This window comes from Mobula hypostoma, chromosome 9 (genome assembly GCF_963921235.1).
Source record: "Mobula hypostoma chromosome 9, sMobHyp1.1, whole genome shotgun sequence".
Taxonomy (NCBI): Eukaryota; Metazoa; Chordata; class Chondrichthyes; order Myliobatiformes; family Myliobatidae; genus Mobula; species Mobula hypostoma.
The window spans coordinates 41,117,346-41,132,171 of NC_086105.1; the positions used below are offsets into that span (position 1 = coordinate 41,117,346).

Consider the following 14,826-nt stretch of genomic DNA (forward strand, 5'->3'; position numbering starts at 1 on the left):
TGAGATCAGAGTTTCCCTTCTCCCAGATATCTTATGGCCTGATGATCATGTAAGCCATAGTGCAGTAATTCAGTGTGTAGGAATATTATCACTAAGCTAAAAGATCAAGGGTTCAAGTCCTACTGCAGACTCTATTTTCCCACAGAAACTACCTAACACTGAATACTTCAGCAGTTTTTTTTGTTTTTATTTATCATTAAATTTCTCATTTTCAATTCACTTCATTAGCTTTGTCCTTTCTCTAAAAATTTCTGCTTCTACAAGGCTACTCGTGGCAGACCATGAGACAGATCAATAGATCATCCTTATCACACAGAGAAGGATGTTTCGTTGTCATAGTATGATGACTTCTATATGACAGACATTATTGTGACATCTATGATGAAGCCAGATTACTCATTTGATCCATTAATCCTGCAGCATGCTCCCTTAGATTAAATAATGTTTTCCTGAGGTTGTTTATGTTTTTGATCGTGTCTGATGACACCTCAGTGCCTGAGTCTGTGATGGTTCCAACTATAGAGAGGGCTGCTGTGAGGATAAGTTACCTTAATTGAGCTTCAAGCAGTGTGGAAGGCTTGAGCAAGTAGGTTTACTGACGTAACTGAAAGAAGGCAGCATGTTGTATCACCGTGCATCATTAATGACCTTCTAGTTTAATAGTTCATTCAGTCTTCAGAGTAATCAACTGCAGGAGTAAGCCCTTGGAAAAATTTGATCCATAAACCTCCTCAAAGCGGTTTCTATTGTCTGAATGGCAAATGTTCCAGTTTCCATCCAAGTATGTGAACGGACTTCAAAGGCAAAAGATCTGAAGGAAGTTAGCTCCACAGTACTGAACAAAATAATGACGTAGTGTTAAATGACACCACAGATGCTGGATGAAGACATTCCTGTGGCCATGATGGCAAAAAATACACACACACAAACTGCTGGAGGAACTTAGCAGGCCAGGCAGTATCTGTGGAGAAGAAAATGCAGTTAACATCTCAGCCCAAAATATTGACTGCTTATTTCTCTCCATAGATGCTGCCTGAGTCGCTGAGTTCCTCAGCATTTTGTGCGTGCCTCTTTGGATTTCCAGAGCCTGCAGAATCTCTTGTGTTTGAGGCAAAACAGTTTATAACCTTTCAATGTGTTGTATAAATACAGGAGATAAATGAATTTCTTTCAAAATTTTGACCCCTAAAGCTCAAATCTCATTGTCCTCACTAGAACGGGAAGAAGACCTCCCTACTTCTGCTCCTCATTTTGGATGTGAAAAGTCCTGCAACACTTTTGATAATCTACCCAGTACACCAGAGACTGTTTTGATATCTGGGAGCAATGGCAAACTTAATGGCGGCTCTTTGAGAAGCCTTTCCCTGAAAGACCTTGCTGCTGCTAGGGATCTAGAAGATAACGAAAGGGAAGAGGATCAGCTCCTACTGACACACGACTCATTGACAAATAACAGGCGACAGAATTAGATATGATGTCGTCAAATTGGCTGAATACGTGTCATTCTGACATACAACATATGGTGCACTAGTTGTACATCCTGGTGGATAAGACCCAAAATTAAACTCTCCAATGCAGTAACCTGCTGCATTTTGAGATGAGTCCAAGATGTCCAAGATTAATGCAGATCAGTCCTGCTATGCACCGCGTAATATTTCTCTCCTATTAACAGAGACGTCAAAGGTGCCAGGAAAGGATAAAGTTCAAGAGTGGAGTTTCCGTTATAGACATGCAGGGAAACAGAGGAAATAAGATGCTTGGACAATAGGTAACTGCTGAAGGGAATGTTTGAGTCTGATGTGTGAAGTGAGCCATAAGTAGGGCTACATATCCAGTGGGACTCTTGGAGAAATTGCTATGATGTCAAACAACAAGAGCTGTACGTATATCTGGAAGGAGAATGAGAAGTGGTTAGGTGCAACCTCATGCTACGTGTGGTGTAGGGTAGTACATGTAAAGAATGCTGGAATAGTGACATTGGACTGTTGCCAGATAACATTGCAAGCAATGGAAAATTCCATTTTACATCCCCACTGCTACTGTTGCGCCAAGTATTGGCCGTTGGTTGTATTCACCTCAGTTTCATTGATCTACACACATCTTGTTATTAAGATGTATTTCCCTCCCAAGTGTGAACAGTCACTGAAAAAAAAGATTTCCACCTCATTCAGGTGCTGGGTGATGGACCCACAGCTGCTAATCTTTGCCATCTTTCCTAGTCTTTGCAATCTTGCAGTATGACCTACATACAAGGTAGAGGCCTAGAGAGCTCCCAAATCATTTATTCAGAAAATCTTACTGCAGATTTTTGGCACGGACTAGAAGGGCCGAGATGGCCTATTTCCGTGCTGTAATTGTTACATGTTATATGAGAAGTAACAGATCAAAGTGCCAGGAGGGAAAGCTACTTCCCTCTAGGAAATGCAATTCCAGTTTAAACAGGGCCTGAAAGTTAAACTGAAAGTTACATCCAGAATTTAGACGTTTCCATAATTAGTCTCAACCTGTCCCTGATTAATTCAAGTATACTTGATAGCTGAGTGGTTGAGGGAACAAACGGCACTGGTTTCATCATTTCTGTTCAATTGCTACTTCAACTATGAGTTTTGATCTCAAATGCAGAAAAGGCTTTCACTTACTGTGGAAAAAGATTGGACCAGCCAGGGAAAAATCCAGGATCGCGCATAAACCACAATATTGCCATGAAGCAAAATATAACAAGGGTAACAATCTCCTGATACCTGAGACACAAAAAGGTTTGCATTTATTTCAGTACGGTAGAACATTCAAGGATAGTTCATGAAATGTAAGACAAAGAATATAGAACAAGTTGGTGAGAGATTAAAGAAGCATGAGGGAGGTAGAGGGAGGGAATTCCATTTACCAGTTATTGTGATTTATCTACTTACCATCAGCAACACCCTACTCTGGTCTCTGCAACCCACCTCAAGGATTCTGACCCAAAATATATTCCCCACTCCATTACACTTGCAATCTAAATTAGTTTGATGTTCCACTGGTTGGTCTCTCATTCTTCGTCAATGACTATCCAAGTCTTTCTTGCCTTTGTTTTGCATCATGTCCTCCCTCACATTCATTCATGTCTTAACTGCTCTCTTCGTCTGACAATCTATCAAGAAAGGGTGCCAGCAAGAACTTCCCATCAGCCTCCACCTTATCTTCAATCGGAATTAATTACATTAAGGATATATCCATATACATCTGCAGCTTTTTAAAGGCCCACCTTTCAGTGGTCAATTTTAAATTCCAGGACCTAAAACCTACCATCCTATTCAAATCCAATATGGCTTTATCTCACAGCATTCACAAAACTGCAATGCCACAACTCATTATTTTTACAATATCATTATTCCTTTTGGCATATGAAGTGGACAATAAGTTTACTGCACTCATCGAAATAAAAGTTCTCCATCTCCAGCCATATGGCAACCTCTATTCCTTCACTTTATATTGCAACTGTGAAAGACTCTTGAAGAATATTAATACCGGTAGTGGGAAATGAAAGTTGATAGTAGATACAAAAAAAGAACATTTTGTGATATGAATGAAACCATGCTTGCAGAGAACTTCTCTTGACAAAAGTGAAAAGCCCTGTGGTCAAAATTGTCCCAGCCGAAGACTTCAATTCCAAATATGCTGGGTGTTGTCCATAATTTGGCTAGTTGTGTGGTGGGTTAAATACAGTTAATGTTTCACATTCATAATCTTTGATCAGATCTAGGAAAAGCTAGAGATCAAATATGATTTAAATCGCAGAGAAGAGGACATGGTGAGGAGAACAAAGACAGTTCCTGTGATAGTTGAGGACCAAGAGGGATTAAATAATGCAAGTAGTGATTGTACCAGTTGAGAGTAGGTACCGCAAGCTTGATTTAACTGCAGGTGATGAGGCCTTGAAAAGAAGTATTTGCCTCCCACAATTATTTTCACATTTTACTGTCTCATTTTCTATATTTAAAATATGTATTAAAGTATGATTTTTGAACTAATCTACAAAACATTTTGCATCATGTCAAATCAAAAGAAACATTCCAAAACTTGTCAACAACTTATTGAAAATTAACAACCAAAGCGTTGAGGCTGAAAATTTGTAATTACGATGCGAACTTTCCTCAGGTGCAATACAGTGTATCAACCTACTAACTCGCCAATTTGTTGATGTAGAAAACTGGAGGATTGCCTGTTTTCAATGGATTCATAAGAATAAATACCCCCTCTCTCTGTAAGGTCCAATAGCATGGTAGATTTTCAACAGACCAAACCAAAATGAGGACAAAAGAGCATTCAAGACAAGTCAGGGAAATGATAATGGAGAGGCACAAACCTAGGGAAAGGTGCAAGATCACCTCAAAGCCACTGAACATACCTTGGAGCTCAGTGCAGTCCATCATGAAAAAGTGGAGAAAATATGAAACCACAGTTACAGTGCCAAGGTCAGGCCACCTTTCTAAATTTAGTCGCCGGAGAAGAATGGCACTTGTAAGAGAAGCTACTATTATGCCAACAGTCACTCTGAGGGAGCTGCAGGAGTCAGTGACTGCAACTGGAGATGAAGTTCATAGCCCCATAATCTAAGGCCTTGCACAAAAAGGGTGTTTACAGAACAGTGGCAAGGAAGAAAAGAAAAGAAAAGAGAAAGCATACCCTTGCCCGTAAAGGCATTCAGAGAATAACTTAGAAGATACTATAAAGATCTGGAAAAAGATCTTGTGGTTGGATGAAAATAACAGGAATTCTGCAGATGCTGGAAATTCAAGCAACACACATCAAAGTTGCTGGTGAACGAAGGGTCTCAGCCTGAAACGTCGACTGCACCTCTTCCTACAGATGCTGCCTGGCCTGCTGTGTTCACCAGCAACTTTGATGTGTGTTGCTTGTGGTTGGATGAGACTGAAGTGGAATTTTTTGGCCTCAATGTTAGGTGGTGCATGTGGTATAAATCTAATACTGTGCATCAGCCGGGCTAACACCGTCCCTAGTGGCTGCGCATGAAGTCCCGACCTGGAGGTCAAGGTTAGAGTCAGAGTTGGAGGTTAATACTTATGAAGTGCTGACATTACAGTTTTTTTCATTTTTAGCCTTTCGTACTTCACAATTTTCTCTATTTTTTGGGGGCTCTACTGTGAAAAACAAATCAAATCAAGTTTAATTATCATTCAAACTATACATAGATACAGTCAAATGAGACAGTGTCCCTCTGGGGCCCAGGTGCACAACATACACTCTGGAGCACCAGCTTCTCCTTCTTCAAGCTGAGTGCCAGCTTCTCCTTCCCTGACTCGTCTGCTGGCCCCTTTGACACCCCGGCTGGCAGCACTGAACAACGAACAGATCACTGGTGTGGTAGACTTGCTGTATCTGTTGTTCTTGGAGTCCGGTATAGTCTTACAAATATAAAGAACAAATTTTCAAAAGAAAAATCCTCCTTTTAGTTAGCACCCAAAAGGTTGTTGCAACTGAACGCACCACCATCTTACCAGAATAAAAGGAGCATGTGATTCACAAATAAAAAATTTCAATTAAATTGAGTAAAATTGCTGGTTGTAATACTCATTTATGTGAACAAATATTTAGAGGCTGAATACCTTTACAAGGCACTGTAAGGGCATATCAGAAGACAAAGGAGAGAGGAAGCATTACTGGAAATGTGTGATACAGGAAACTGCAGTTGCTGAAAATCTGAAATAAAGAAGGATGTTGAAAAGACTTTGCTGGTCGGGCAGCATCCATGGAGAAGTAAAGCTGGAATAGTTATTACAAACTTTCATTAAAACTAGCCAGTGTTCCTGGAAGTTACATTGAGTATGGTGAAATGGAGAGAGAAAGGGAGTAGATAGAGAAGGAAATATAGAAGAAATGGGAACGGGAGGGGAGGGAAGGGAAAAGGAAATGGACAGGGAAGGGGAGAGGTATCCCAACTGATTTATTTTCCTCATGAATATTGAATCTGCACCTCTATCCAACACCAGGATAGACTAAGGGCCCTTATCTTCCTCCTTGAATAGAGACCAATCAGTCGGTTACAATACCACCCAATTTTGCCTGGCTTATCTACTTCTCACATCAACGAGTTCCCCTTCCACTGCTGGTTTCCATTTCTTAAGCATAACTGTGAGAATTATTTTATGCCATAACTTTGGAAAGTTGTGAGGATTACACCTTGTGATTGTCTTTGACTTCTGTTTTCTTAACTGCATTTTTATGTTGCTGCAAATTCCTTTCCACTCCCCTTTCTTTCACCAGTATATTGATAACTTTCCACCTTGTCGCAGACATTCCCTTTGTACTCTCCATCCCTTCCCATTCTCTGCAGTCTGAAATATTTGATTGCCACTCTCTCATTCTGAAGAAAGGGCAAAAACTTGAAACATTAACTTTATTGTTCTCCCCACAGATGCTGCCTAACCCGATGAACATTTCAAGCATCTAATGTCATATGGATTTTATGCACGTAATGTTCAGCTGTTCTTTGCGTCCTCTATTTATGTGTTGAGTTCTACGAGTTACAGCATCTACAGTCTTTTGGACTAGAGATGTTTTGGTTCTAAAAATAAATTATAATCATGCAGTTTCCAATATACAGATTAATATAGCTTGCCTTTTTGTAAATCATTTGCTCAGCAACTCTTTTTCCACTACCTCCTGAAAATTTCAGTGGCAGTCAGAATTGTGATTAATTATAACTTTGACTAATCCTTATTCTGAGTTAGGAAGCAGGAACTCTGCCATCTGAGCTAAAAAAAAATAAGCCATCATGTGCAATTGTTACCAATAGCATTTCCAGCAGAACAAATTTAATAAATACACATTTCAGTTTACTAATGATAATTTCGATTGGCTTACAATTTTTGCTAAACCATAAACAAAACAAAATGCATTGAAAAGAGAAGTTAGATCTTGGATACTGGAAGCATCAGCTTTTACTATTAATAATTGATCACTTATACTGTTTCCACTAATGAGAGAGCTTAGGAAACTTAATTCATTCATTACATTTGTCAAGTTCACTAGTATTTCTTTCCAGTATTTAATTGGTGGTGGTCGTGATGAGATTCTAAATAGCACTGAAATAGATTGGAATCTGACAGCATCAGTGCATGCATTATTTTATTTTTTTAATATTTTTGTGACATGGGGGAGTCTCTCCTTTTATAGTTCTGTAGCATGTCGCAGAAGGAATTCAACATTCACAAAAATATGTTGTATCAGGCTAAGTAAAAATGCAACTCAAACATCTGGGAAAATGCTATAAACAAGAGAGCATGGATCATGTGGAAGCCAATAGCTTAGCTTGCAAAGATAAAGAGATATCAACATTAACATCCAAAATGTATGAGTTAAGCTTTACTAATTTTTCATTATTTCAGAACATAAACTTTTAGTCAGTATTTATACAGTAATGTGTCTCACCCCATGGGTCCAAGCTTCCTGTATTCCTCTTCAATCAAGTTTATCAATGCTTTTTCTTGGTTGCTTTTTTCTTTGCGAAATTCAAATGTCTTTGAAAAGCTACATTGTTTTAAAGAAGCCTGACATTATAAGTTTGAAACCATATCAAATCCAAACAAGTGAACTACTTTTGACATTACTAATTGCTAAGTGTTCAGGGCACACAAACATTCAATTGTTCATCTTAGCAAAAAAGGGAAATAAATTGATTATCTACCAACTTAAAAAAGCCGGTACGTGTTAGTTTTAGAATATCTGTGCATGTGTTGTTTAACGTGGAGGTCCTGAATTGTTCTCAATTTTCTGCTTGGTTTCCAACCTTCTCCATTGCAATCAGAAAATTTTATATAGGCATCCGTTAGTCTCATGAGGCCTGGGCAAGGTTGTATGGAAGACTAGCAGTTACCTATACTGCAAGTCTCCCCTCTCCACACCACTGATGTTGTCCAAGGGAAGGGCATTAGGACCCATACAGCTTGGCACCGGTGTCATCGTAGAGCAACGTGTGGTTAAATGCCTTGCTCAAGGACACACACGCTGCCTCAGTCAAGGCTCGAACTAGCGACCTTCAAATCACTAGACGAACGCCTTAACCACTTGGCCACAAGCCAACACAATCAGAAAATATCACTTGAATTGACAAAGGTTTTTCTTACTTTCTAACTGGAGCCAATGTGATTACCTCAAGAACAATGGGAATTTTATTTGGACATTCAACTATTGGTGCCTATCACAAATACAAAACAAATGTAATCAAACGTGGGGCCCTGTGTACACTCAGCAGTTGAAGCACTTGTGGTAACCACATCCACCAAAAATAACTTTCCCTTTGTAACTTGTGACATTTGAAATTGCTTAGAAAAATAGAGTGGAAAGTAATTTTCATGGCAGAGATACACTATGAATTGGTATTAAAACAAAGTATATAAATCTAGTCAGCTCCATCTTGGGTACCAGCCTACAAAGTATCCAGGACATCATTAGGAAGCAGTGTCTCAAAAAGGCAGCGTCCATTATTAAGGACCTCCAGCACCCAGGGCATGCCCTTTTCTCACTGTTACCATCAGGTAGGAGATACAGAAGCCTGAAGGCACACACTCAGCGATTCTGGAACAGCTTCTTCCCCTCTGCCATCTGATTCCTAAATGGACTTTGAAGCTTTGGACACTACCTCACTTTTTTTTAAAATACTGTATACAGTATTTCTGTTTTTGCACATTTTTAAAATAATCTACTCAATATACGTAATTGATTTACTTGTTTATTTATTATGTCTTATTTTATTTATTTTTCTCTCTCTCTCTCTGCTAGATTATGTATTGCATTGAACTGCCGCTACTAAGTTAACAAATTTCACGTCACATGCCGTTGATAATAAACCTGATTTTGATTCTGATATAATCAATGTTGACGAGCATTCACTTATGTTAAAAGTGTGATTAGAGTTTCTTCACTCCTCATTCAATGAACATAAAAAAAAATCATGAGCAGATTTTGACTTCATGGATACTGAAGGTAAAAATTAAAGTTTAAACTTACTTGAAACCAAAGTAAAGGATATGCAGCCAGACCCAAGATAAAACCATAATGATCACAGTCACGGGGAGCACCAGTATGAACCAAGACCCAAAATTTACACAGTGACATTCTGGGTAGTGCCTAAATGAAAAATTACATTATTGAAAAAGAAAATCAGACAAAATTCTGATAAATGTAAATGACTCACTTGGTTTAACGATTACTGGTACAATTATAAAACCCAATAATGTTTACCCATTAAAAAAAACAGATGAACAAAACCTAATGTGTGCCACTTGCAGACAGAGATAAGAGAATTTAAGGGGACTGATAATGAAAGGAGAACAGAAAGTGCTGGAGGCTATCAGCAAGTCAGATGTCATCCGTAGAAAAAGAAGCAAAGTTTTGTGGAAAAAGAAGCCAACTTAACATTACCTCAAAAAGGTCAACGAGTTCAAGCTGAAATGTTAACTGCTTTTTTCCCCACTGATGTTGCCTGGTATGCTAAGTGCTCCCAGCACTTTCTGTTTATATATATATATGAATGCATTGGCCAAAAATCTTCCAAAATTCCACTGATTCTTGAATAATTCTGGAAAGTTGTCAAATGCATTATTTAAAAAAAAAATAAAGAAGAGAGAAAACAGAACTGTGAACCAGCTTGCTTGATGTCAGTGGTAGGGAAACTGCTGGAAAGCATTATTTTTTTTTCGCAGCTGAAGCTGCTAACCTGAGGTACGGGCATAGCCAAACATGCTCATTTCTCTATTGCTAGGAAATTTCACACAGTTCTAGTGGTGTTTAGTATTGTGGCTTTCTGAAGACTTACATAGATATTACTGTGTAGCCCTAATTGTTTAATGCTATTGAGACGTACCTTTGGGATGATGCCAGTTGTAGATATTACTATCAGGACAATGCATATCCTGTACATGTTCCAAAATATTTAAATTTCATCTTTTACTTCAGCATATTTCTGGTGTTTTTCACTTACTCATTTCTGTAAATTATGTGTGTTTGGAATGGTTCTATCCATTAAATAAGTTGTTCTTGTTTGTTTATCCTGTATTATTACATCCAGATGATTATTATGGATAGCCCTATCTACAATAACAGATCAGTCATAAAATAATTTGTGGGATTTAACTCTAGAACTGGATCCGGCTTGTATTTATAGTAATTTTATGAATTTGTATCTTAAAGCAAGATTTTGGTGAATGATGTTTATCACTTGATTGAACTTGTGTAAGTGAACAGATTGAGTTAAACTGCTACGGGATCCTGTTATGTGTTGCATGATTTCTGTTTACTCTTGGCATTTTCTACATTGATCATCTTGAATTTGTTTGTTTTTTATATGTACTTTTCATAATTTTTTGCATTAACCACCTGGTCCTGTATTGCCACATGGAATCCTTCTGTTTCTGGGAAAAGGTCTCCAACTCTGAGCCGGGCTTTTAACACTTCCTTGTTGACATCTGGTCTGCTCAGATCATGGGGATGTCTTCCATGGAGCATCATGCTCTTCCCTTAGTTAACTTTTTCATCAATAGTGATAATTTCTTCATTTTTCTGGTTTGTTCTCTCACTTAAGTTTAGTGGTATATACTTCTTATCAGATTTGCATTTGCTCACATGGAGTACTGAATCCTGTTTTCATTGATGAAAATATATCCTAGAAGTTTTACCTGATTGTTGTGTAACTTATTAATGTCTGTTATTCCTCTTTCCCCTTCTGTCCTAGGTAGTGTTAATCTAAGTGTATTCGAGTATACATTATATTTTCTGGAGGGTACATAATGTTTACTGAAATTTTTCATTTCAATTCTTATTTCTTGTTGAAAATTTTCCAGATGGGTTTTGGACCAAGATATTATGACAAAAGAATACTTGAATATGGGTATAGCAAAAGTGTTTATTGCCTTTGTTATGTTTTTACTATTGAGCTCTGTTTGGCAGATTTTCTTAAGCCGTGAATTAAATTCTGTCAAAAGTTTTTCCTTTATCGTGCTATGATCTATATTCTTTCCTTGTTGATATCCCAGATACTTACCGTATATGTGTCATATTCATTCAATAGTGATATTGTATCCTGCTCTGTTTTGTATTCTATCAGCTGCATTGCACTACATATTCTGTCTATATAGATCTTTCTAACTTAATAACCAAGAGGTCAGAAGAGGCTCAGTTGCTGAGCATGTTCAAAAGAAAACCTGATAGATCCTCAGATGTTTGGAAATCAAGGGATATAGAACTTGTTCAAGAAGAGGCACTACGGTCTAAGATCAACCATGATCTTATTGTCTGGTGGAGCAGATGCAAGGAACCATATATGCTGTTCCTGCTTCTGTTCTCATGTTCTTAAGAACATCTTCAGACCAGATATATCCACACCTTACACTAGATCATTATCATTGCTACTAGATCATTATCTTATATGGGAAATATGCCGCATCACTTTAAAACCTTGCCACAATAACTTTCAAAGATATGGGCCCCAGTTTTCTCAGTAATGGACCTATTGGTCTCATATGAGTCCTACTTGTCTGAGAGAAGTTCCCATTCCTCAGACATTCCCTTGACACCATTTTGTCAAATAGTTCTCAGTCTGGTTTAGCTACCTATGCTTGATTTGGGGAGCTATCCAGAGAATCCCATTCACTTGCTGGGACAACATGGAAACTCCTTAGAGATGAATCCTGGGGACCTGTGAGGCAGCAATACTAATCACCATACCACCATGCCATCCATGGCAACAAACACAAGATTGGTGACTACTGTTTCAATCCACTAACTACATTGTGATGAGCTTTACCAAGCGTGAGTATGAAAGGAAACAGAATTTACCGGCCAGGGTCAATTAAAATGTATAAAATTATATACTCACATGTAAAGTTGCTCAGCAAAAATAAGGTTGGTTGAGGTGCCTGTAATAGTAGTTAATCCTCCAATTGTGGTAGAATAAGCAATGCAAAGACATATTCCTTTACAGAAGTTACGATCTTTCTCACTTTTGTATTTGCCGACAGCTTCTTCTTTCAAAGCCTATCAGAAACAAAGTTACAGAATCACAAGGAATTACTCTGATGATTTTACACAGCCTCTGGGTCTTGGATGTGAAAGTCCATAGCAGACAATTACAGATGATTGCAATGATAATAATAATCAGAAAAAAAATGCAGAGTGTGTTTTTAATTAAGGAAAAAATGTGGCACAGTAGCATAGTGATTAGCCTAGCGCCATTACCATGCCAGAAGTCACCACGGGGTTCAAATCCCTCTGCTGCATATAAGGAGTTTCTACATTCTTCTGTGACTGCTTGGGTTTGCTCCAGATGCTCCAGTTTCCTCCCATAATCCAAAGATGTACAGTTAGGGTTGGTAAGTTGTAGATAGGCTATGTTGGTGCCAGAAATGCAATCCTCACTGATTTGATTTGATGCAAGCAATGCATTTCACTGCATGTTTCGACGCTTCGATGTACACATGATAAATAAAGCTCATCTTTTTAAAAAAACAATATTTTAATATTTGAAACCCAGATAATACATAATTTCTGAAATTCAGAGTGAAGATTATGAGCCAAAAAGAAAAAAACTGATCATCATCAATAATCAAACCACTTACAAAAGAGTTCAATTACCCCACAAGGTAACCAACACATCTATCTCATAATTTTTGCATTTGAAAATATTTTCAATCGCTATCTCTAACAAATTCACATGCTTACCAAGGTGTCACCACCAGTCACAAGTCTCCTTGATTAGGAAATATTAGCCAAGATGCTGCTCTAAAACCAAGGTAAAATCAGGTTTTAATTAGAAGCTAAGGGATAATATGTGATATCTCGCACCCGGAAATAGTTACTATATTCAAATCGAAAAATTTACAGTGTGTACTTTATGGACTAAAATTGATGCGATTTCTAAGAAACATTTGGTTTATATGCAAAGTATTAATATCAAGTCTTCTCAAGTCTGTATTCTAAAACTAAAATTCTCTGGGTAATGCATTCCTACAATTCTGGCTCTGATAAGTTCCTTCATTCTTTTACATCTTTGCCGTGCCCTTTTAGATGTTTTGCTATATTTCTGGCATTATATAAATACCATCAAAGAAGGTGCTTCAGGGATAGAGCAGATGATTACAAAACAACAGGCACAAAATGCAAAAGGAAGGAGGCCAGAACAAGAAGGTGGGCACTAGGGTGGTGGAGCAGGTTGGAGGAGCAGCACCTCATAAAGAAATTAAACTAACAAGATTACAGCTGAACAGCGTCTCCTAACTTTTTTTGAGAATGACAACAAAATAGTTATTTTTAGGGTTGTATGTTAAGTTAAGTACTCTGTTAATAATACAGTGAAAGGATTTACCTCATCTGGCTCTGTATTGCTTGCTTGAACATCTACATCAAAGCCACATCTGCATGGATAAAAAAGGTAAAATTTGTCAACTGTCATTCAACTACATACATGTATACTTAAACAAGACACGTTTCTCAGAACCAGGGTGTAAGGCACATTAGACACATAACACACGATAACTTATGAAAGTAAGGATAAAATCTATAGATGAATAACAAACTAAAGTGCATTAATATCAGATATTGAAAGGTATGGAACAGATTAACCAGTAACACCTTGAATACAGTGCAGTCGGGATTTCAGGAGCCCAATATCCCGGGAGAAGAAACTGTTTCTCACCCTGCCCATTCTTGTTCTTATGCATTGCAGTTTCCAGCGTGATGGTAGAAAGTCAAAGAGGATGCTGGATGGATGGGTGGGGGCCTTACTAATATTAAGGGCCCTGTGTGTGTAACACTCCTGATAAATGTCCCTGATAGATGGTAGGGAGACCCCTATGATCCTCTCAGCTGTTCTCACAGTCCTTTGTAGGGACTACTAGTCCGATGTTCGACTGCTTCAATACCAGATGGAGATGCAACTTGTTAGGATGCTTTCAATGGTGCTCCTGTGAAACACACTTACGATGGGAGATGGAGTCTTGCTTGCCTCAATCTTCTTAGGAAGTGAAGGTGCTGCAGTGCCTTCTGGTTCAGGGAGGTGATATTGAGGGACCAGGTGAAGTTATCTGTGATGTGAACTCCCAGGAACTTGCTGCATTTAACTCTCTCTACAGAGGAAATATGTATTTGCAGAGAGGGATGGTCCATCTGCACCTTCCTGAAGTCCACAATGATTTCCTTTGTCTTCTCCATATTCGGGCTTAGGTTGTTCTTCTCACACCAATCCACCAGTCGCTCCACTTCCTCTCTATACTCCATCTCATCATTGTTCTTGATAAGGCCAATAACTGCTGCGTCATTCGCAAACTTGATGACACGGTTTGAGCTGGATCCTGTGACACAGTCATGCGTCAGCAGTGTGAACAGCAGCGGACTGAGCACGCAGCCTTGGGGAGTGCCAGTGCTCAGCGTAGTGGGATAAGAGACATTGCTGCACTGTGGCCTTACTGTTAAGAAGATATCTGATGCAAATATATACTTTAGCAGAATGTTTAAGACAAAATCGGGAATTCAAAAAACGTTCAGCAGGTCAGATGGCATTGGAGGAGAGAGAAAACTCAGTAAATATTTCACATTAACACGAGGAAATTTCAAGCAACACACACAAAAATTGCTGGTGAATGCAGCAGGCCAGGCAGCATCTATAGGAAGAGGTACAGTCAACGTTTCGGGCCGAGTATTTCATGTTTTTCGCCTATCTGCAAAGCTTTTGAAAAAGTGTTTAAACTTATGTGATAGTTCAAATGACAGATTGTTCTGACAGATATTGCTCAATAATTTGAGGTTAGGGTCTGAATCCCAGCCTTTGGGTAA

General features: G+C 38.5%; 1 protein-coding gene across 8 annotated transcripts in view; it reads right to left on the reverse strand.

The window, feature by feature from the left end:
• slc13a1 (solute carrier family 13 member 1) overlaps positions 1-14,826 on the reverse strand; it is a 73,501-nt gene that overhangs the window by 40,379 nt on the left and 18,296 nt on the right. For all 8 annotated transcript variants that reach the window (XR_010019230.1, XR_010019229.1, XM_063058134.1 and 5 more), the window contains exons 6-10: positions 13,361-13,409; positions 11,876-12,033; positions 9,010-9,129; positions 7,432-7,530; positions 2,640-2,741 (exon numbers count right to left, since the gene is read on the reverse strand). Coding sequence is in view for 6 of the 8 variants with exons in the window: in XM_063058134.1 (XP_062914204.1) it covers positions 2,640-2,741; positions 7,432-7,530; positions 9,010-9,129; positions 11,876-12,033; positions 13,361-13,409 (528 nt within the window). In the remaining 2 variants the exon portion in view is untranslated. The remainder of the gene's footprint in view (positions 1-2,639; positions 2,742-7,431; positions 7,531-9,009; positions 9,130-11,875; positions 12,034-13,360; positions 13,410-14,826) is intronic.